Below are 22683 nucleotides of genomic sequence, written 5' to 3'. Positions count from 1 at the left end.
AGACTGTTGCAGGACCTTTTCACTTCAAAAGCATCAACAATTTGTTTTTCTTCCTTTTGGGGTGAACCATGTGTTGGTGTTGTGATAGAGTGAATTACGAAGTTGTTTGTTTATAGTTTGCAACAATCCCATTCCCAATTTTTGGTAGCGTTGAACTTGGGTAGCCCGAAAAAAAACTGGCATCAACCTGAACATGTTTTCATAAGCAATCATTATCCCATACAAACTAGATACAATACAATGTCCGCTCATTGGTCACCAGATTTGTTTGCGGACATATACAATGCAATTAAGTTTCAGTCCGATGTTGATGTTTCATCTATTGATTTATCAAGTATATCCCATGATCTCACGGAAGTATTGAAAACCCCATCACCACTGACAGAATCTCGAAATAAGTTGAATTCTGTAATTAAATTCAGCAATGGCGATGAGGTGCAGTTGAACCAAGAATTTCTTGAGTTGAGTGTTTTGTTAGCTACTGAGCTCGATCTAGATGAGGTTTGCACAGCGGAGTTGTTGTTCTATAGTGAAGATGTTAGTTATAGAAAGGGGACATCGTTAATGGACAGTGCGAAGTTGTCATACTTCAGTCGAGGCGAATACATTTTAAACATTTTGATTTACCTCATAGGGAATAGGATATTGGCTTTGAACCCGATCGAAGTTTTCGATAACGTTATTGCAAGCTACCACAAGGTCTATAAACTAATTGGCATTTCGAATGACTTGATTGACAAACAAAAGGTAACAGGGAACTTGCTGAACTTGGTATTTGTTAATGGAGTTAATTTTGTGAGGTCTCAATTGTTCAAATTTCACGAACTATTGGGCACATTGTTATATGCATTGAGTGAATCTTATTTCGATGACATCGGAACGATTGAAAATTACGAAAAGGTGGTGAAAGTGGTGAAACTGTTGCAAAATGACGACCTTTTTGTCTTTCATTTCTTTCCATTTGTTTTGAATTTTCACGTTAAAGCAAGGGAGAGCACAGGTTTGATTGATAAGTTGTATACATTTATTACAAAGCCCATCCCCGTGGACCGAAAAGAGGGTGTGTTTGATCTATCACAAGCTCAACTTCATGGATTTGAAATCGTAACTGGATTCATTTTTTTAACTGAGTTTATTCCTTGGTGCAAACACAACGATACCAAGAAATATGATTTTCAAAAGAATATAATTACTCATATGGAGCTGCTAATTTCAATTGGAGTAATGGAACTATTATTGAGCTATTGTGCCGAGACAAGCACACCAGAAACGCGACGTGTTTTTGAATTGTCTGATACATATGACTTCAGATCGTTACTACAAAGAACAGTACCACCATTTGCACCAAAAAAATTTGTATACCAAGGTTCAACAGAGCTTTTGAATTTGGCCAAACAGAGACCGGAATTCGTGAATGTGATTAAATTGGTTGATGTATCTTTCTTGAAATTGAACCCAGAGCTAAATGATTCCTTGATATCTCCCTTGTTACAGCATTTTTTTAGTACTTTCATTGCAGATGCGGCGTTAGTATTAACTTCTTTACGAGATAGCGAAGAAGATTTTGCTTTATCTTTTCTGGATAGAAATGAAGAAGTGAGTGACGAAGATAGTGACAATGAGGAGCGTACAAAGGCAGAGCATCCACAGCTACTGGAGCTAGATGAAATTGCTCAACGTGCAGACTTGGAGAGATTTTATTTGGCTTTTGCTTACAATTGCAACAATAGACCTGAGTTGTGCTCGGCATTTTGGACTGATGAGTGCAATACAAATGAAGTGCTCGGATTTATATCTTGGGGTTTGCACAATAACACCTCACCCTTGATTGCTGCTAGTTTCAGTATTCTTTTGGCGTCGTTATCGTCAGGTGGCTCCAATATTGCAAGCAAGATATGGGATATTTTAATCAACAACAACACTCATTCGAAGAAAAATGATTATTCAAGAATTTCAATTGACTCAATATTTGATTCATTAAACTATTATATCGAGTCTTTAAACAGCAACTTTGAACAAGACTTGGATGGCCAATTGAGTATATACCATAAACGTCACGAGCTAGTTTTTTCCAATAAAGGCGTTGGAGATGTTAAAGACAATGGTGAGAACAAAATTGTTATTGAGCTTGCCGAAGACTCCATAGTTTCAATATCTGGATTTGTGAGATTGATTTCATCAATAATGATAAACTTGTCAGGTTCTGAGCGAGCAAACCAAATCAAAACTATAGCCTTCAATAGATTTATGCCAATTATAAAGGGGTTTTTAGAGTTTGACAACTTAATAAATGGGGGTAAAGTTTTGCAAGTTGATGTCAATGCACATAACTCCACAATGAATCCGAGCTATATAAACTTGCCTGATATTCACGTTAGCGACGACTCCAGAATTGTATTGCTGAACTTGATTTTCCAACTTTTAGGAAATTTGGCTGAAAACAATGACGATTCATTTATAAGGTATGAATCATGGAAGTTGTTAGACCGTTGGATGTACCATGGATTACATTTAACCCAACCCCAACCGAATGATTTGTTTAGTAATCAGCTGGAGAGAAAAAAATACTCGAGAAAGAGATCAATAGGAACAATCGAAGTGTTTGCAAATAACTTGACTCATTACAGTCAGGTGCTCAATTTTGCTGACCTTGTTAAGAAATTGTTGCAACCGTTGAATCCAGATGGCACCCAGAAGTATACATTGGCTTATCCTTGTGATTTAGGATACGGCTACAGACCAAACAATAAAATCGGAATTTGGCCATACATTGAATTTCTTTTGGTTGATGTGTTGGGTAAGTCACATAGCTTATCAAATGAGCTGTATAGAGATTCTTTACAGATGCTTTTGCTTCAATTGTGCGTCGAATCATTGCATGAAATTGATTGGGTATTCTTGAGTGAGTCTGCATTGAACATTATCAGGGACTTTAGATCTTTTGAGTCTATCTTTGATTCATTGATCCCAGGTTTACCTATCAATTATGAGTTGTTCGTGAAGTTACATCATTCACTAGCAGTATTCACATGCTTTTTCGACAGTAGTGCTTACACTGCGCTATTCAAAATCATCGATCATGGAGTGGAATCAGTCAATGCTTCCGGTGATATTGCAACTTTGGTTAATCAAGCACTAAATGTGTTTAATACTTTGTTAGGTATGCAAGATAATTTCCGTGAACATTTGTTACCGGTATTGGCTCGCAAAAACATACTGCATCAGCCAGTTCATAGGAACTCTATCATGAGTATCAACACATCTATGACTAAGGTGTTGAGTCAACCAACTTCCATTTTCGACAACATTTATCACTCGAAAATTGTTGGGTTATCGGGTATCAAAACCTTTTATGACGTAATTTTATTCAACTTGTCTTCTGTTGCTCACATTGCATTATTTGTCAATTGTGACAATTCAATTTCACGCAATGCCTTGAAGATATTAAGCAAGTTGGGGAAAGCAGATCATTTTAGAAGTAGCAAGTCTGAAGCGGACCCGTTGTTGGGTAGTGATCGTTTACTCACTACGTTTTTAAACATCGATGAATCAGAGAAGATTAAATTTGCTTTCATTGAGAAATTTGAAGAAATTGAAGATACTTTGGAGATCAAGTTCGAGATTCTAGACCTTCTTGCCAGTCTACTCGATCCTGCAAAAAGGGCACTCAGTATTTCTCACTTCTTATTGGGGTTCAACATCAAAGCAAACACTTTGAGCTTGAGCGATTCAGAGCACACGACATTGCTAGACATTCTTCTAGGCACGTTGAGAGATAGTCTAAATTTGATTTCAGAGTTGGATTTTGGAAACGGCAACAGACATGTTGTTGATGTTGGACCTGCAAAGTTGTCATCATTGATTTTAGAGATTTTGATTAAGCTCTGTTCAAACCCAGATTCTTCATCGATAACCATGAACAGGGTGCGTGATCACAATTTAGTCGAGAAATTGGTCAGCTTCCAACCAAAATTAGACTTGATGACAAGTTGGTGTGGATATGAATTTGATGGAGATCTTGGAGTCAGCGCCGAAAATTACTTCATCAGCTCATTACCAAGCATTAATACATTTACCGCGTTCATTACACAACGTGAATTGGCATTAAAATTATTATCATTGGAGCTTTATAATATGCAGTCAACCACCCAGAAGAAGTATTATTCTGAGCTTTTGATTTCTAAAAACCAGTTCCCCAATGGGACAGCTAAAATTATTGACTTCCTTGATGTCTTGAACTTTAGTTTTAGGAACTTTGAAGTTGAAAAGTATGACTATTTGAATCGTTCGTTCAACGTTGAGGCAATTTTGAAGCAAGTACAAGGACCGAATTATACTTTAGATTATACCATTTTGGAAAAGATCTACAAAATATTATGTCAAAGTTCAAACATGGTCACTCCTGAGTCGAAGCAACAGTACAGCGAGGAGGTTATGGCGGAGGGAAACAAAATGCAGGAGTTTGTGACAAAGTATCTTGTGATGAACAATTCACGCGATGTTCAATTGAAATGTTTAATCTCGTGGTGTCAGTTAGTATTGGTGTTGCAAGATCAAGTAACTACAAGCGATTTCATCGTAGATGTTTTTAACTCCCTTTTGCCGAAAGTTTTGATTTATCTAGAATCAGACACAGTGTTCTCAGAAGAGTTGGTATCACTATGCGCCTCACTATTTGATATCTACGTGAGCAAGTTCTTCAATTTTGAGAATGACAAACAAGCAAATTTGGTCGTGGGGCAACTTATGCCATTATTTCAAACTTGTATTTCCGGAGTAATCAATTCTCATGCTACTCCAAACATGAGGTCAGAATTGTATTCGATATTGAGTAAGTTTATACTGAAGGTTTTTCAAAACCCATCATTATCTGAGAAGCTTTTGGACTTGGTGAGTTCTATTCATAAGAAACTTTTGCCAATTTTGACTAATGACGCCTTGTACTCTGAAGGCTTATCGCGAATCAATTCAATCTTCTTGATTGAGTCTTTTTTGAAGTTGGAAGGTCTGAGCCAATCGGACTTTATTTCGAATCACATCCTCAAACAGAGCTTTTTGTCACAAGTTATTCGTGCTTTAAGACGAACTGATCAAGTGATCAAGTTGGCCACGTCTAAAACTTCTGAATTGACATTTAATGAACTTTTCGTTGAGCTTACAGCCTTTAAGGCGAATATATACCTACTCATAAAAATAGCTCAGTCTCAAAAGGGGGCATTACAATTGGTGCAGAATGAGCTATTTGTGACTTTAACAAACTTGGAGTTCTTGAAGATTGATCCAGATTTAGGATTAACATTGAATGTGCATGAAGTTCAGGATTTCAAGAATATCAGAATAAGAGTGCTTTTGGATACACCATTATCATTGTCAGACTTGGTCAATCCAGAATCCAAACACGAAGACACGATTTCCTTGAATGAGTTGGTTGTTCCTGTATTTGAATTGGTGACAACTGTCCTACTTTCTATGGGTCCAACTTACAAACCGGGGGTGGTGCAAACCGGACAGTTTATGAAAGCGGTTGATGAGTTAGTTATGGGTGTTTTGAAAAGGGATTATTTATTGGAAAGTGGCCAAGTCAGTAAGGCACTTTATGAAAAAGAAGGTAATGAGATTCAATTGTTGCAAAAATTGGTACGTTTATTTACAGTGATAGACTCAATAGTTAGTACATAGATTTAAAATATTTGAACATATTTCACGACCTTTTGTTTTTCGCGAAACACTCTTGCAGTTTTATCTTCACATTTCAAAGAGCATTACACATTGCATAGAATACTCCTCCACGTATCGATGTCAGACTCTGAATTTGATAGAACTGATCCATCCAAGTTCTTAGGTGACCTAATAGGCTCTCCAGTGAGAGTCAAGTTGTACAGTGGAGTTGAATATCGCGGTGACTTGCAAACCATTGATGGGTACATGAATGTCGTATTAGAGAATGGTAAAGAATTTATCAATGGCGACGTAACTAGAGACTATGGTGACTTGTTTCTTAGAGGAAACACTGGTATGTATTTTGAAGTATTTACTTTTCACGGATTGGGTGAATTAATACTAACGGAATTTGTCTAGTTTTGTACATCACTGAAAATTGAATGAGATGAATGACATTGGTAAGGCAGGGTAGTGAATAGTGGAATACTATGAATACGTGAACCGACTAGGGATAGCTAATGGCTATAGCTGCTTGAGGTCCTAAGCGAGCTTGCTCATGGGCCATGAACATGGAACATATCCCGTGAAATGTGTTTTTAAGCTGTAAGATAGGTTTGTATATAATTCCATTCAATAATATAAGCTGAGAAGGATCCAAGAGGCATCAGACCGGTTCTTAGGCTAACCCAGTCAATGTAGAGTTCGTAAACGACCGTCGTGCACAATTTCCAATTATCTGAAAAACTTTTGTCAAATAGAATCAACGTATTGAGAGACCAGAATAGAGAAAAGCGAAAAAAAAAATCGGATTTGCTGAACAGAGAACGTTCTTCAACAACAGACTAAGATCATCAACCATGTCATTTGTTATTAGAAGACAATTGTCGTCATTGATTCCACCAAAGATTGCTTCCGCAAAGGTATGTAAGATGTCACAGCATGGGGCTTGAAGAGGAGAGAAAGGGTTCACACATGTATGAAGCAATGGCCAACACGATCAGCTTTAGATTAAGAGATGAACATGTATTCAGTAACCACAATTGATCTAAAAGAGACATTTTATGGGATATTAAATGAGACAGTGTGATTTTCCCGTTTGGTACCTTGCCAATATTTGCAAATATATGGCCCTAATGAAAGTTCAATGTCTATACAACCAACCATTTGAATCTTTAAATATCCCCTTCTCAAACGAGTCATATACTAACGTTTCCTACAGAATCTTGGCTCAGCTCCAAATGCCAAAAGAATGCAAGAAGTTGTTTCATTCTACAAGAAGTTGCCACAAGGACAAGCACCAGCTGCCAAAAAGCCAACAAACCCATTGGCAAGATACAGGGCCGCTTACTTTGATGGCGACAACGCTTCAGGTAAACCATTGCTTCATTTGGCTCTTGTTGTCCTCATCTTTGGTTACTCTTTGGAATACCAACACTTAAAAGCTCATCACTAGAGAATTGGATTTATAGATGATTTCAAGGGGATGCATTTTGAAGTAAAGCTATACAGTATAATGTATAAATATTCCTGAAACTAGACCTTATGTATGTAGCTACTCTTGATTGTTGTTGTTGATTGTTTCAATTCCAGTTGGACGTCTTGTAAATCTCGCACGACCTTTTAGAACTTCCGTATTTTGGGTTTAATCTATATGAAGAGTGTGACGATCAATTCCAGTAGTATTTCTACATGCCGTACCCAATTACATACAGCTTTCAACGGTCATGCAATTCCGTACAATTTCAGTTGTTCGCGTTTACATTTCTAAGCCCTTTTCGTTGAGTTGAATGATACCAACAAAAGGATTAAATATGGAAAAAGGGTTGAGAGGTTCTTTTTTATTTTTTCTTTCTTCTCATTCTATTCCTAACTAAAAATTAACGTAGCCCAAAGATTTGGGATAAGCAATTATCAATTGACTCCTTCATAGAGAACGATAAGATTAGTGTGTACGTTTGGTTGAAGAATTAAACTTGAAGGTATCACTTACTCAATACCTGTCATAAATAAATTGGCCAATAGAGCGTCTTCAAGAATATCCAAAAAGGAGGCAAAGTCAAAACAATTGCATCGATCGAGGGTTGTGTAATCGATATCGATTTTAATTTTAATTTATTTACAATCAATTGCATTCAAACTCAATACAACAGATATATCAACTAATATGGATGCCGATCAACCTTTTATTCAGAGTGATACAAGCAAAAGTCAGTTACCAGATGGTAACCAGTCAAGTACACCCTTTGCTTCACATCCAGCAACCCCGCGTATGTTGAGAAGTACCAGTGGGAATTTGAAGACGAAATCAGAAATGAGTTCTACAGGGCTGAATGAAAGAAGTCTGGATGCGCAGTTGTTACCACCTCTATCAATCCCATCACCTGCATCAACCCCCGTGGGTGCAACAAATGCACCAGGAGTCAGAGGTAATCCCAAACCACTCCCTAAGCCAAGGGAGGTGGCTTCTCCCGCGCTGAGTAAGATGTCACAGGGGCAGAACTCTTTGCAACAAATGAACCGTAGTCCGATGACTCCGAGCCAGTATTCTAATCATCAATCACAACAACGCCAACAAACTCCACAACAGCAAAGGCAAACACTGTCGCATCAATACGATACTAATAAACAGCCGCAAACTATGTACGTATCTCAGCAGTCGCATCAACCACAACCAACGCCATCGCCATCGCCATCGCAACCACCGCTGCAACAGCAACACCACCTGCAGCAACAACGACAATCGCATCATCTGCAGCAACCACCACAACAGCAGCAACAATTTCACAGGAAGTCCATCGGTGACTGGAACTTTGTAAAAACTATTGGGGCTGGGTCTATGGGGAAGGTGAAGTTGGCTCAACATAATACAACCCATGAAATTTGTGCTGTTAAGATTATACCTCGAGCTGCAAAGCTTTACCAGCGAGCTCATGCTCATGATCCACCACCACAAACGTCTCAGGAAGCCGCACAAAGACATAAGGAGTTTGAAAAGGAGTTGGCAAGGGACAAGCGTACCATTAGAGAAGGTGCACTTGGTAGATTATTATTTCATCCGTTTATTTGCAGATTGTACGAGATGGTGCCCATGACCAACCATTACTACATGTTGTTTGAATACATCGAAGGTGGACAAATGTTGGATTATATCGTTGCTCATGGATCTTTGAAAGAGAAGCATGCTAGAAAGTTTGCTCGAGGAATTGCATCTGCGTTGGATTATTGTCATAGAAATAACGTGGTGCACAGAGATCTTAAGATCGAAAACATCATGATCAACGAAAAGGGTGATGTAAAGATTATCGACTTTGGATTGTCCAATTTGTATTCTCCAAAAAATTTATTGAAAACCTATTGTGGTTCGCTTTATTTTGCTGCCCCTGAATTGCTTAGTGCTAAGCCTTATATAGGACCAGAAGTTGACATTTGGTCGTTTGGTGTGGTGCTCTATGTGTTGGTTTGTGGGAAAGTACCTTTCGACGATCAGTCTGTCTCCGTTTTGCATGAAAAGATCAAAAAGGGTAATGTGGAATACCCAAACTTTCTCTCGAAAGAGTGCATTAATCTATTGTCAAGAATGTTGGTTGTGGATCCTAACAAGAGAGCTTCTCTTTATGAGATTTGCTCACATCCTTGGATGAACAAAGGCTATGATCATAAAGTTTCCAACTATCTCCCCCGAAGAGAACCTTTACGTTTACCATTGGATCCAGAGGTTATTAAGCAGATTGCTGCATTTGATTTAGGGTCAGCACAAACAGTGACTGAAGAATTGACTACATTACTCACTAGTGTTGAATATCAAATGAGTACTGAAAATTGGTACAATGTCACTAGACAAGGTAAGGAATACGCATCTGCCCCAAACTCTAATATTCTTCCTGATCCCACTGGTGGGTTTCATCCGTTAATTTCAATTTACTATTTAGTCGTTGAAATGAGAAAGAGGAAAAAGGCTAAAGAAGAGGCCATCAAGGCCCAAATTGCTCAACAAGAACAACAGAAGCAACAACAGTTACAATACCAGCAGCACATTCAGCAACAAAAGCTTTTACAACAGCAGCAGCAACAGCAGCAACAAGCTTATACATCCTTACCAACACCGAAGGAGGATTATACCCCTCAGCCTATCAAGACTGGTGATCCACAATCTAGAACACAACAATACTCTCACGAGACCGCTACTCAAGTTCCTATAGTAGGGCTGTATAACCCAGCTAAAGAAATACCCAACACTCCACAACCAAGAATTATTGAGACGTTTACTGGTTCTCCTTCGAAAACGTTGGACCCAAAACGCGAGCAATCACCCAGTGTTGCTCCACCAGTTGCTAAAACTCCCGTTATCTCAGTTCCCGAACAAGCACACACATCTGCTATTCCTTCCACTTTTGACAATCCACCACTAGGGTCTACTAGAAATGACCAACTAGAAATACCCGAACAACAACCAAGAAGCCCAAGAAGCACGACTCCGATTGATACATTGGACCCAACCAAAGGTGGTGGAGGTGTTGTAGGCGGTGCTGGCTTCAACAACTTGTTTAGGAAACTATCAAGTAAAAAATCGAAAGGAACGGGATCTCCAAAGATTGTTTCGCCGCCTGGTCATGACTTTGATTCTGCAAAAGTTCTGCCTCATTCTTCACAAAGTACTCTTGATCCACTAGTGCGTCGTGGTGTCAGTATGAAGGTGACGGCAAAGGAAAAGGAATCAGGAGCAAGATTGTCGCCTACAAAACCGGACAGAAGAGAGAGGAAGCAAGACACGGCTATGCATGCTCATTCTGCATCTACATCTACACCTAATAGACCTCACGGGTTCATCCCTGTGGAATACTTGCCACCGTTACCAAACTATGATCCAAATACCAATACTGTAACCCAAAATACATCAACAAAACAACAGATGCTCACTGTCCCATCACGTAAATTGCACCCAACTGCAAGAGCTAAATCTGTCGGTGGTCAAATTAGAAAAGATGCATATGGCCGTGGTAGAAGTAATACAGCTACCCAAAGTAATGCTAATCCGGAGCTTGCTCATTCCACCAGTCCACATAATACTGAATTATCATTTGACGAGAGTTCTGCTGGTGCCTTGTTTGATGATGTTAAATTAGATGATATGGAAGTTCAAGAAGTGCCACAACTTACAGAGGATGAGATTATCAAACAATACAATGAAGCCAAGCCCGGTTCTATGCCATCGATTGAGCACTGCAAGACCTTGTTCTTGAAAGGGTTCTTTAGTGTACAAACGACTTCAACTAAGCCATTGCCAGTTATCAGATACAACATTATTAATGTATTGAGTCGATTAGGAGTCAGGTTTCAAGAGGTGAAGGGTGGATTTATTTGTGTGCATACGCCTTCAGTGCAACAACAAGAACAACATCAACTACCACCACCGCCACAACAACATGAGGATGATGCTGAAGATCAAATTTTGGATGCGTATGCAAACGATGATGAAAATGAAGAAGAGAATGAACTATATGGTGATGCATTTAGACTGAAATCGTCAACGTTGAAATCATCTTCATTTGATGATCCTAAAGTGGAGGCTATCTCTGAAGGTGCACGAACTCCAAATCGCCAATCATCCATTAACGCTCAAGCAGGAGGGCCGTTATCGCCATCCACTTCTCAAAACAAGCCACAAAGGTCATTAACTGTTGGTGGTGGAAGTGGATCTTCAGGACATCGAAGGAAAATTTCTATTGGCAATACATTCCTCAATACCTATCGTAAAAAGAACAATTCTCAAGTACAAATGCCACCAAATACTCCAGCCACTGCACGCACCATTAGAGGAATGTATGGAGATCATGAAGGAGATGATGGTGATGGAAACAATGGAACGAGTTCGAATCCAACTGAAGTTGATTTTGCCAATGACACTCTTGAACTTGACAATTCTGCTGATTCGTTAAGTGGATACATGGGAGGAAGTGATATGTTGGTTTCATCCAAGATTGAACATCGTGCTAATCACCAACGTACAACTAGTACTGCTAGTAATTCAAGTCAACAATACCAGCAACACCAGCAACGTCGCAGTGGTGGAGGTGCTGGTACTGGTGGTGGTGGATCCAAGTCCCCATTGAAGTTTGAAATTCATATTGTTAAAGTTCCCCTTGTTGGATTATATGGAGTTCAATTTAAGAAGTTGTTGGGAAACACTTGGAATTATAAAACTTTGGCTAGTCAAATTTTGAATGAAATGAACTTGTAGGTGACAGAGCTATAGCAAATGTGTATAGGCTAAGTAGGCACTGTGTGAATTTTAGGTTTTTTAAATTTTGAAATCTAGGCGTAGAAGTAAAAGTAGAGTAAAAGCTAGAGGTTATATACTATGGTGGGATTAACATGAAAAATAGATGTGTTATGTTATCTGCACTACATAGTAAACCCATTTATAATCTCCTTTATAATCATCGATTTTGTCTTTGTTGTCTTCTTTCGAAACGACTTTGACTACCCATCTTCAAATTACTCTCACCATTCCCATTACTTACATCACGAAGATGACGACCACCAATGGTACGCGACCCAGTAGCTTGATTTGCCAATTGTTGTTGTTGTTGTTGTTGTTGTTGCAAAAGCTTTTGTTGTTGTTGTTTAGCTTCCAACCGTGATGATCTTTTCCTAACTGCCAATAATCCTGCCAATTGAACTTCCTTCTTTTTGTTTGCAATGAACTTTCGTTTTTTGATTTCATTTTGGAATATTGATTCAATAAATTTCGGTCTTGTTAATTTATTAATCAAGTGACGTGGTGATGTCGTGAATTTGTTTCGTTTAAGTTTTATCAAGTAATTGTTGAATTCAAATATGTTTTTCGCAATCAATTCAAGCTTGATTTCGGATTTAGATATTTCAAATCGTGATGAGGGATAGTATTCGTTGGGGACTTCTGGCGAAAGCTTACGTTTTTTGGGTATTTCAAGTTGTGGGAAATAGATGGTTCTCTTGTATAATCGATTGTTGTCAAATAGCAAGAGCCATTGCGATTGATCTCCATCGTTGGATGATGGGGATGTGTTGGTTTCAGTGATGAAAATTGGATCAATACGGGAGAATTCTGGTTGGTTAGGGAATTGTCGATCGATCCAGTCTTTGAATTTATATGTTGTGGCGATATAGGCAATGATTATGTACAACACTTCAATCTTGTCTTCAATCAATAAATAATCAAATTGAGGTAAATCTTGCTTATCTACATTCACTTCAGCAACCTCATCATAATCATGATCATCTTCTTCTTGTTGCTGTTGTTTTCCATCCTGGTCAGTATCATCACCATCCTCTTTGATCTTAATAACTTCCTCAACAACACCACCCAATGGAGTACTAATACCAAAATTTTGTCTTATAACTTGTTCAAAACTTAACTCAGGATGTTTATTGCCCAATAAACAATGAATCAAAGCTGATTTCAACTTATTTATAAACAACACCGAACTCGAACCAGCGGGACTCACATTACTAAACCCATCATCATACGTGCTTTGAGGAAAATAATTCAACAATTCCAATTCAAAAATATCAACATCGAAAAATTCCAGGTGTAATTTCAAGTATCCGCGGAAATTATATAACCAGTTGATTACATAGGTGTAGTTGTATGAGGAACGTAGGTTTTGTAGTGTTTCGGCGTATGGTTGATCAGGGGAGTGGTTTGGTAGGAGTAGTGGTACGTGCTTGGATAATGTTGTGATTTGATCTTGAGTTCCAATGATTAATGAGTCTAGGGATGGTGGGGGTTGAACATGAGACTGTTGTGGTTCGGGAGTTGGTGTTGGTTCTGTACTTGAATCTATCACGACGCGGCTAGAGGGCATTATCAGTGAAGAAGTGCTTGGCAAAGCTTAGGATGATTTGAAGTAGAGTCGCGTAGTATGTGAAATTTTCAAACTTAGTTTGGTTTGTTGAAAATACTTTTCTTTGTCATTTCTTTGTCATTTTTGACATATTCTATGCGACACACAATTTGGCATATTATTTAACCATAAAAGAGTAAAGACCAAAGCCACTAAAGGATTTACTCAATCATGACTCCAAAGCATTCAGTTCTACAACTTTATAAAAGTCTAAAATAAATAAAAGTTAACTCTTTGTATTTCCCATAAATAATTTTCGTATATATACACTAACAATAATCTATCATTCCATGAACTAAAATTACATTTTTCTAACAACAATATCCCCAATTATCCCTCCAACAACTTCTTCAATCCATCATTCAACTGTTTAATCAAAGTCATCTCATTACTAATCCTCATTAAAGCGCCATGTTTAGATAAGTTAGGTAATCCTTCTTTATTAACTCTGGCTCTTTTAGTTTTACGTTCAGCTTCATTTAATTCGGGTAATTTAGCAAATGCATCCAAATCAATAATCTGTTCAAGACATCGTTGGTATGCTTGTTTACACAATTGACGACGTTTTTGTTCTGAATGGGAATGGTTTAATCGTTTTTGTTCGATTGATAGGAGGGGTTTGTTGGTTGAACGTCTACGTTTTTTGAGTTGTCTTTTGGGGGAGGAGGAGGTTGTGGAGTTGGTGTTATCGTCGGAGTCGTATTCTTCTTCCTCTTCGTCTTCTTCTATGCCTTGTCTTTTCCTGCTTTCGTCGCCTGATGTAGGTGGAGTTATTAACTGTGAATTTGATGAGGAAGTTAACGACATACTTTCTTGTTTTATCTCCGTCTTGGTATCCTTCTTTGACAGTTTGGTCAGCTTTGTTTGGCTCTTTCTTGTAGCTTTAAGCTCCGCTTGTTTTGCTTCTTTAACTTGTTTTTCAAGCGGTGGTGAAGAAAATGGTGATTTTGCTGGCACTGAGAAAGCTTCAGCTAGTTCATTCTTAAGAGCAACATGGTCCTGCAATTGTTGCTGTTGGTGGTGTTGTGGTTGTGAATGTGGTTGTTGTTGAAAGTGTGCCTGCATGACGTTTGAATGAGTCGTAGACATGGTCATTGGTGAAGACGATGATGCATGGAAATTGGTATCTGTTGGATAAAAAGGTTGTGGTTGATGCAATTGTGGTGCTTGATAATTTTGAAATTGTTGTTGCAGTTGCAGTTGTTGTTGCGGTTGTTGTTGTGCTGGTTTTTGACTTTGTTTCGTAAATGGAGGTATATTCATTGTACGCATTTCAAAGTTAAAATCAAATTCCATATTGTTGTTATTGTTACTCTTTGGTGATCGACTATTTTGATAAAATTGTAATGGATCAGCAGTTGCTTTTGGGTTAGTTAAACTATCCAAAAATCTTTCAAGAGCATTTGACTCAGTATTGGTGAAGAAATGATCAAAATCGTCATTTTCTTCCTCTTGTTGATGTTGTTGTTGATGTTGATGTTGATGTTGATGTTGATGTTGTTGTTGTTCTAGTTGTTGTTGTTCTAGTTGTTGTTGTTCTAGTTGTTGTTGTTCTATTTGCTGCTGCGGCTGTTGTTGTTGTTTTGGTTGTTCTTGAATGTATTGATGTCCTCCATTTAGTATCTGTTGCCTAGAATCAGCAAATTCATCCTGGGGTAAGTCAGATGACACACTAGAGTAATGCTGTTGCTGATGTTGTGGATGTGGTGGTGGAGTAGGTAAATTAGTAGTATATTGCGAATTCAACATTTGCACTTTATTCAACTCTTCAAACGTACCAATTGCTGATTTTTGTTGTAATGTATTATACATTGAATAAGCTTGTTCAAAATCCATATCAGTTGAAAAAATATCCAAAAAGTTGTCAAATCCGTTGCTGTTAGCTGCCGCATCTGCATCTAGTTGTGAAGACATCATCATCATCAGCAGTGGTGTGCTATTTGTTTGTAGTGAAGATTGGTTCATATTAGCACACTTATCAGGAGTACTTATAGATCAGCTGTGTGATATTGAAATATTGTGTGTTTTCTGGTGTATATTAGTCACTTGTGCGAATGAATAGTGTTTTTCTACGTCTGTGGTTGGGTGATAGTTGTTATTGTTGAAAACGATAGTAATAGGTATTCAAAGTGTAATGTTATACCTATAGATGTGTGTGTTGTTTAATTTTTGCCTGTGAAATTATTAATTTGTCTTTATATATATATAACAAAGATTTTACTTATCTAGACAAATAATAAAGCAAAATCCAAAAACCAAAATCCCAAAAAAAAATTTTGTTTGTATTGTCTTTAAGCTCTTTTGTTTTAGCAGTAGTAGCAGTAGTAGTAGTGGTAGTAATGGTAGTAATGGTATGTGTGTAATATGAGTAATGTGCGTGTTGTCAAAAATGGATGGATATTTGGTCTCTTGGTTTGTTGATGTTCTGGTGTTTGTTAGTTATGTGAAATGTTGCGTTGTATATATACTTAGAAATAACTGGGGGAATATATACTACTGTAATGTAGTGTAGTGTAGTGTATATGTTATAATGTATGTGACAAGGAATAATTTTTGGGTAACAGTTTATATACAGGTTAACTCCGCAACCAATATATTACATCATTGTGTGTTTGTGTAATATCCCCAAATACAGAAGAATAAAGAGACATAAGGTCGTGTATAAAGGATCAACGGAGTATTATAGGACAATATTCTATAGACGAATGTTATAACAATTGATACTATACAAAATTTAAGTTGTATTGCATTAACTCCTACTAATATTACACTAAAATAAGTGTAGTGATTTATTTTACTTTGCTCTCCCCCCACCCCCCCTTTTTTCACTTATATTAAACAATTGGAATTAACAGCAAAACAAACAATGACATATTTTATTAATGTGTCTTACGGAGTTTCTCAAATAGTTTTTTGCGGAGAATGAATTACAAAATGGAGAGGTATACAATAGAGAAGGGGGGTCGTGGGGTAAAGCTATTCTTTGCTCATAACCATTCGAATCATTCGTGTCCATCTTTCTTTTACTTACTTACTTCCTGGTCATTTACTTGAACTAACTAATGTGTTGTATGTGAATGTTCTACAAAAGTGTCAATAAACTCTACATACATGCATATTAAAGAGATAACAAAGTGATTGAAGAGAAGAAAATAGTATGCGCTTATTTTAATGTCTAAACTCCGCCTACAATAGTCGATTGATTGATAACGAACAGAAAACGTAAAAACAATAACCTCTCTCTGGTCGAAGTTTGTTTTGTTTTGTTTGTGTTTGGAGAGTTTGTGTTGTTTTCAATTACGTATAAGTCCGCCTACTTCACCTCAATTTCTTCGTTTGTATGCACTAACAGGGGGAGGTGGGACGCATCGGTTTTAAAAAGGGCACAATTGTACAGCAAAGAAGATGTATCATGACGATGTAGTTGAATATGTTACCAAAGAATTATGGCGATCTGTTTCCCAAACTCTATTAACACAACGTTACAGGGTTTTAAAGACAGAGTGTTATTTTCTTGTTTTAGTTTCTAGAATTGTTATAAGGTTTTTAGTTCCTGTATATAATATACCAAAAAGAACCCCTACCGCAGTAAATCAATCATTCAAAAGAATTTTACTTGGCTTTTTCCCAACGTCATCGGTTGTACGGTATTTAACTGAATTATATGTAAATAGAACGGGACTAACTCAGTGTATTAGTGTCAGTTGTATAGGGTAGTATCGCTTCGAATGGGTGTTTCATTCTCTCAATTACCAGTGTCCCTTTTCTTTAAAAGCAATACTAAGTTAAAATTAGTGCTGATCATACAAAAACTCATAAACAAAAAGAAATTTAAAAACCTCAAACTTTAGTTTTCCACTTATTAACTACTAAAATAGGAAATTATTTTCATTATCAAAGTTTACAATAGTCTACCCGTTTTGTTTAAGCTTTAAACAACGAAAGCCGTTTGGTATATGCCTTTTCATGTAAATAGTGGGGCAGCAATCTCACGATATTAACATTGCTCTCAGCTTAAAAAAAGTAAAACAACTCAACCAAGTTCAATGTAATGATTTAGTGGAAAAGCAAAACTATCAATCTCGTGACAAAGCTACTAGGGATTCTACTAAAAGGATCGAAACTAAATTTGGGGGTACTATGGTCTGCAATTCATCGTATGACTCAACCCCAATTTAGATAGGCCAAAGTGCCTTATGCGTAACGGATAGTACTTTAAGTTGACATCGTTTGATAAAACCGCCTCTTTAGTATCAGTTTAGTTGTTTGCTGATGGATTTTGATCATCGTATTTAGACCAGGGGTACCAAATACTAGAGTTTCCATCCATAAACCGAGATCAATGGGCAGTCTGTAACTCTTCGGCTCCTCTTGGGTTTCCACTGGATCAGCTCAAGTACACATCTACATTTACATTTGAAATCCTTGTAACTTTTGTGAAAGAGATTAACGTTTTTTTGTATCTCCGTCGAATACACGATGTCTATTGTTCATGTACATTTCATTGTGTAAACTCCGATGATATCTCAATCTTATTGTCGTAAAACAATACTACGGTGAATGCTGATGCGACAGTCATTTGATTCACGTCACGTTCAGAATTTGCGACACTGAATATTATTCTGACGCGTAACATTAATAAAATCAAATTTGGAAAATTATTCATAGCCACCTTAAAGCAAAACTCATAACAATTTCACTGGCTAATGTCACTTGAATCAGTTCTAGCTCGACATCTACCACAAAATGAATTATTCAAATTCATCTATATCCAATCAAAACCAATTTACATCAAATCACCAATAAACATCCCCAAATCATGTAGTAATCGACCAAATACGATCAAAATACGACATTTTTTCTGTTTAATTAACCAAGACGTCATTATATTAGGGATTGAAGTGTTTGTTTATTTACAAATATATCCTACTCATGTCGATCAGTACATATTTGTATCCAAGTGTGACACTACTGGATTGAAGAAATTGACTTATCGTGTAGGAGATATTGTTGAGCTGGTGTTGCGATGTATTGTTGATTATGATGTTGGAAGATATAATATTAAAGAGAGACTGTCGGACGAGCAACAAAAAGAAAAGGAGGAGACGAATGGACAGAGGAAGAAGGAAGGTGCTACTTATGTCAACGAAACTTTGGCATTAATTGATAAATTACAAACGAAATTATCAACCGATCCCAACCATTTTGATACCCTAACATACTACAGCAACAACGCTCACCTGCAACACAACTCAAAACCTAATCGACTCCGCAAATTGCCACCCCACATCAATTCAAACATTTGTTTATTCACTAAAACAGCACCACAATACATGTTCCCCAATTCATCGAAAAACAAATACAAGCATTTGTCTAATGGACAAGTATTGCTTAGCTGGTGGTTAAAAATAATTGAATCTATTTGTGGAACCAAATGGCCAGTGAAGAGATTAATCATTCCTGGATCGGATGAAATTGCCATGAAGAAATTTATTACTAGTTTACCAAATTGGTCAATTGGACATATCTTTGGTAACAATCACACTAAAGAAACTAAAGGAGCCAGTGAATATGTGACTGGGAAACTTAATTTGGCGGTTTATAATATCCCACTTTTTCCCGACGATCCAAAAGGTCGGTTTTTAGAACATTTAATTGTTGAAAATCGATATTTTAATGTAAACATTGATCGATTTTATCAAGAGTTGGGGTATAGACAAGAGTTTAGACTAGGCGATTGTGTTGGATTGATAGGTTGTAGTAAAACAGACAACCACACACAAAATGGGTCTAATGATTATAATAAAGAAGAAGAGAAGGAGAATGTGATTGTGATTACTGTTCATCAGTATAAACAGTTTATTAACAATGTAATAAAACTGATTAATTTTGACAAATTGATTGATGTTGAATACTTGACTCAAGTTCAAATTCCTGCATTTTTCAAAGAGACTCTAAGGATGGATGAGTTCAAGTATGGTGAATTTATTGGAGAAAAGCAGCAAAAAATGAGTATTCCTGTTGGTTCTAATGGTGGAGAAAAAAGGGTCTTTCAACTGACAGAAGGAGCAGATGCTAATGGCAAAAAGGCTAATGATCTTACTGGGTTGATCAAGCGAAAGAAGCGGTGAAAAATGTATTGACTCGTTGATCTTACATGTGTGGTTGTGAAAATAACATATCAAGAAAGAGCTGCAAAAAAAGAAAAAAAAAAATCATTGAAAAATAGAACTTATAAGCCCTATTATTTTTGCATTCTTGTGAATTTGCATATCTTTGTTATTATTTCTTGATAAATGAAACAACCAAACTCATCACATCACACATTAGACCTCACAAAGTAAAAGTTAGAATGAAGTTGGGCCACTTCATCATCTTCGTCTTTACATTATCCTCATCATTCGTCTATTGTTCAGAATATTCTAAAAGGTTGAGTGCCAAAATATCATCAGTCATCTCACCAAGGTTCTACAATAACAACAATGGTGGCTCTGCTGGTGGTTCTTCCAGTAGTAAAGTGTTTGATAATTATGTTTATGGACAAACACCCGATTTTCATGTTCAACAACAACAACAACAACTGAATAATGATCGAGCCCAAGCGCAAGCTCAAGCAGCCCATGTGATTCCTCCCGCCCCTGTTCCCAAACAATATGAACTTCCACCATCACCCATGATTTACCCTCCTAAATTACCATTTCCTCAATGGTTGACTGATTTTACGGGATTACATGAATGGCCAGGATTAGATCCGCCATATATCCCCTTGGACTTCATTGATTTCAACAAGATTGTCCCTGTTCCACTCCATCCACAAGCTAGTTGTTCAGCAATGACATTGCGATCACCGGCATCATGCTCATTTGATTGTTTCAATTGTGTTGAGTTTGATGATGTGTATACATGTCCTAAGTTATCTCAAACTTTTGATGATGGACCTAGCCCATACACTTCTAAACTTCTTGATGCATTAGCCAAATCACAAACCCAAACTACTTTTTTCACATTGGGAGTCAATATTGTTCGATTTCCCGAGATTTACCAATCTGCTAGCTCTGCTGGCCATATAATGGGATCACATACATGGTCACACAAGTTTCTTCCAGCATTGTCGAATCAAGATATAATTGCTCAAATTGAATGGCTGATTTGGAGTATGAATGCAACGGGGTTCCATTTACCTAAATGGTTTAGACCCCCCTATGGTGGCATAGATAATCGAGTGAGATCTATTCTAAGACAATTTGGTATGCAGGCGGTATTGTGGAATTTTGATACTTTTGATTGGAGGATGCTTGACCATTCAAATATGAGGAATGAGCAGGATGTTTATAATGATGTGAAGAACTTCAAGCAACAAAGAAAAGGAGGAGGAGTAAGTGGTGGTGGTGGTTCAGGGGGGTTAATTTTGGAACATGATGCGATTCAACGTACTGTTGATGTTGGGATTGAGATATTGGAGAATGTAGTTGGTGGTGGTAAAGATCATCAATTGACAGTACCGAAATGCGTTGGAGGAATTGACTATATAAAATCCTTTCCAAAAGAGGGGAGTTAGGGCAAGTTTTAGTTTATACATGTTTATAGGAATATGTAAAATTGAGTTATAAGAATAGGAGTTAAGGATAGAGGGTTTTATAGTATAAACGATTTTAATGGATTATCAAGAATTGAGTAGGTATCACTTTTAATATTAAACAAAGACAGATAGATAGGTGGATAGATATATAAAAAGATCAGCTATAAAAATATATAAAAGACTGGAAATGGGTTAAACGCCAGTTCCAGTATCACCGTAATCGAAATACACTTCAAATGGGGATTAATTTAATTAGCTGGCACGGGAACTGAATTGTTCTTCAACAAGTCATCCTTTTTATCATTCAATTCAGCAGCAGCATTATTTAATTTAGGTTCAATCTTATCCCTAGTCTCTTTCAAAAATGACTCGGCATTCTTTTTACCATTTGTAACAAACTCTTGCGTTTGATTCTTTAAAGGAACAATAAAATCATCATTTAAAGTCTTGACGGTCTTGACTCCAGTATTGTAACTTGCGGTTAAATTTTTTTCCAAATATGACTTGTTTGCTGGTGTTGATGATAATTCTTGATTGTAAGTTGATAAAATTTGATGTTGAATTTCGTTCGATTTTGAAAATGCAGTAGATGTAGCATTATACACAATTGATTTAATAGTGTAATAAATTTGGAAAATTGAATCTTCGGCTTCATTTTCAACCGGTTTTAAAAATGTGTTATTAACATGAATAATTTGTTGATTGATAGGCTTGATGAAATTTACGACAACAAAATTAATGACCTTGTTAGGCAAGTCAATAAACAAATGATCGAAAACACCAAGGAAATAAAGATTGAATCCATCAACTAAGTCGGCAATTTCATAAATTGGAGAAATTGACAATACGTTAGTGATGAGAAATTGATAAATTGGCAATACAAACTGTTGATGAATGGTTTTGAAAAGGGAAATGGATAAAATCAATTGCTCAAGTTGTTTAACTAAGGAGTAGTTGTTGACATGTTGAAGTGATTTTGAATCAAATTTTTTGGTACCCTTTGGCAAGGATTGTTTAACCTTTTGTTTAACTTGGTTGATATCAGACATGTCTAGATTCTTTGGTACGAAAGTCGGACTAATGTGTTAAAACTGTGGAGATGTAGTTATTTGAGCACGTGCAAAAGTAAAAAAATAAAAAACAATTAAGGGAGGTTTTTATTTTATTTTTTATTTTGTTTACTTGTATTGTTGTTATAGGTAATTTTGCTGTAGTAGTTATCTGAGTGTTAGAAACTTGGATAATCTTGTAGCCGTAGGAATGTAGTAGTTGTGATACCTTCGTTGAAATGCTATTAGACAAAAGAAGAAGAAGAAGAATAAATCAAGCAAAGGTTGCTATAAGAAATTGTAGTTTTAGGGGATTTAGTTGTGCTTTTATATCTATCTCTACAGTAATCAGAAAGTCGATGTTATCAAATGTTATAGGTAACAATAACAGTAACACAAGCATAGATACACAAACAGTAAATACTAGTAACTAAATATTAACACAACATACATATACATATACATATACATGTACGTAAACTACTACACAAAGTACTGTAGAGAGACA

The 22683-nt window shown here is 36.9% G+C and overlaps 9 protein-coding genes across 9 annotated transcripts; 6 read left to right on the top strand and 3 right to left on the bottom strand. All coding sequences in view use genetic code 12, as the record gives it.

Annotated features, from left to right (window-relative positions):
* Positions 1-240: 240 nt before the first annotated feature.
* Positions 241-5679, top strand: CORT_0A00580 (Nup192 protein; the record flags this gene model as incomplete). Its single annotated transcript, XM_003865844.1, has 1 exon — positions 241-5679. One exon carries the CDS (start codon positions 241-243, stop codon positions 5677-5679), a length of 5439 nt encoding a protein of 1812 aa, XP_003865892.1.
* Positions 5680-5796: 117 nt separating this feature from the next.
* Positions 5797-6101, top strand: CORT_0A00570 (Lsm6 Lsm protein; the record flags this gene model as incomplete). The annotated part of the gene is made up of 2 exons (XM_003865843.1): positions 5797-6013; positions 6079-6101. The coding sequence occupies 2 exons, from the start codon at positions 5797-5799 to the stop codon at positions 6099-6101; spliced, it is 240 nt and encodes a 79-aa protein (XP_003865891.1).
* A 417-nt stretch (positions 6102-6518) lies between these two features.
* Positions 6519-7114, top strand: CORT_0A00560 (Atp17 mitochondrial ATPase complex subunit; the record flags this gene model as incomplete). The annotated part of the gene is made up of 2 exons (XM_003865842.1): positions 6519-6581; positions 6881-7114. The coding sequence occupies 2 exons, from the start codon at positions 6519-6521 to the stop codon at positions 7112-7114; spliced, it is 297 nt and encodes a 98-aa protein (XP_003865890.1).
* Positions 7115-7825: 711 nt separating this feature from the next.
* On the top strand, positions 7826-11899 carry CORT_0A00550 (Kin2 protein; the record flags this gene model as incomplete). The annotated part of the gene is made up of 1 exon (XM_003865841.1): positions 7826-11899. One exon carries the CDS (start codon positions 7826-7828, stop codon positions 11897-11899), a length of 4074 nt encoding a protein of 1357 aa, XP_003865889.1.
* A 199-nt stretch (positions 11900-12098) lies between these two features.
* On the bottom strand, positions 12099-13508 carry CORT_0A00540 (hypothetical protein; the record flags this gene model as incomplete). The annotated part of the gene is made up of 1 exon (XM_003865840.1): positions 12099-13508. One exon carries the CDS (start codon positions 13506-13508, stop codon positions 12099-12101), a length of 1410 nt encoding a protein of 469 aa, XP_003865888.1.
* Positions 13509-13877: 369 nt separating this feature from the next.
* Positions 13878-15512, bottom strand: CORT_0A00530 (Ino2 transcriptional activator; the record flags this gene model as incomplete). Its single annotated transcript, XM_003865839.1, has 1 exon — positions 13878-15512. One exon carries the CDS (start codon positions 15510-15512, stop codon positions 13878-13880), a length of 1635 nt encoding a protein of 544 aa, XP_003865887.1.
* A 2741-nt stretch (positions 15513-18253) lies between these two features.
* CORT_0A00510 (Rtt109 hypothetical proteinistone acetyltransferase) lies at positions 18254-19678 on the top strand (the record flags this gene model as incomplete). The annotated part of the gene is made up of 1 exon (XM_003865838.1): positions 18254-19678. One exon carries the CDS (start codon positions 18254-18256, stop codon positions 19676-19678), a length of 1425 nt encoding a protein of 474 aa, XP_003865886.1.
* Positions 19679-19899: 221 nt separating this feature from the next.
* Positions 19900-21105, top strand: CORT_0A00500 (Cda2 chitin deacetylase; the record flags this gene model as incomplete). Its single annotated transcript, XM_003865837.1, has 1 exon — positions 19900-21105. The coding sequence occupies one exon, from the start codon at positions 19900-19902 to the stop codon at positions 21103-21105; it is 1206 nt and encodes a 401-aa protein (XP_003865885.1).
* Positions 21106-21374: 269 nt separating this feature from the next.
* On the bottom strand, positions 21375-22175 carry CORT_0A00490 (hypothetical protein; the record flags this gene model as incomplete). Its single annotated transcript, XM_003865836.1, has 1 exon — positions 21375-22175. The coding sequence occupies one exon, from the start codon at positions 22173-22175 to the stop codon at positions 21375-21377; it is 801 nt and encodes a 266-aa protein (XP_003865884.1).
* Between the last annotated feature and the right edge of the window lie 508 nt (positions 22176-22683).

This window comes from Candida orthopsilosis (genome assembly GCF_000315875.1).
Source record: "Candida orthopsilosis Co 90-125, chromosome 1 draft sequence".
NCBI lineage: Eukaryota > Fungi > Ascomycota > Pichiomycetes > Serinales > Debaryomycetaceae > Lodderomyces > Lodderomyces orthopsilosis.
The sequence above is the reverse complement of the archived record's forward strand: the minus strand, read 5'-3'. Positions and strand labels throughout refer to the sequence as shown.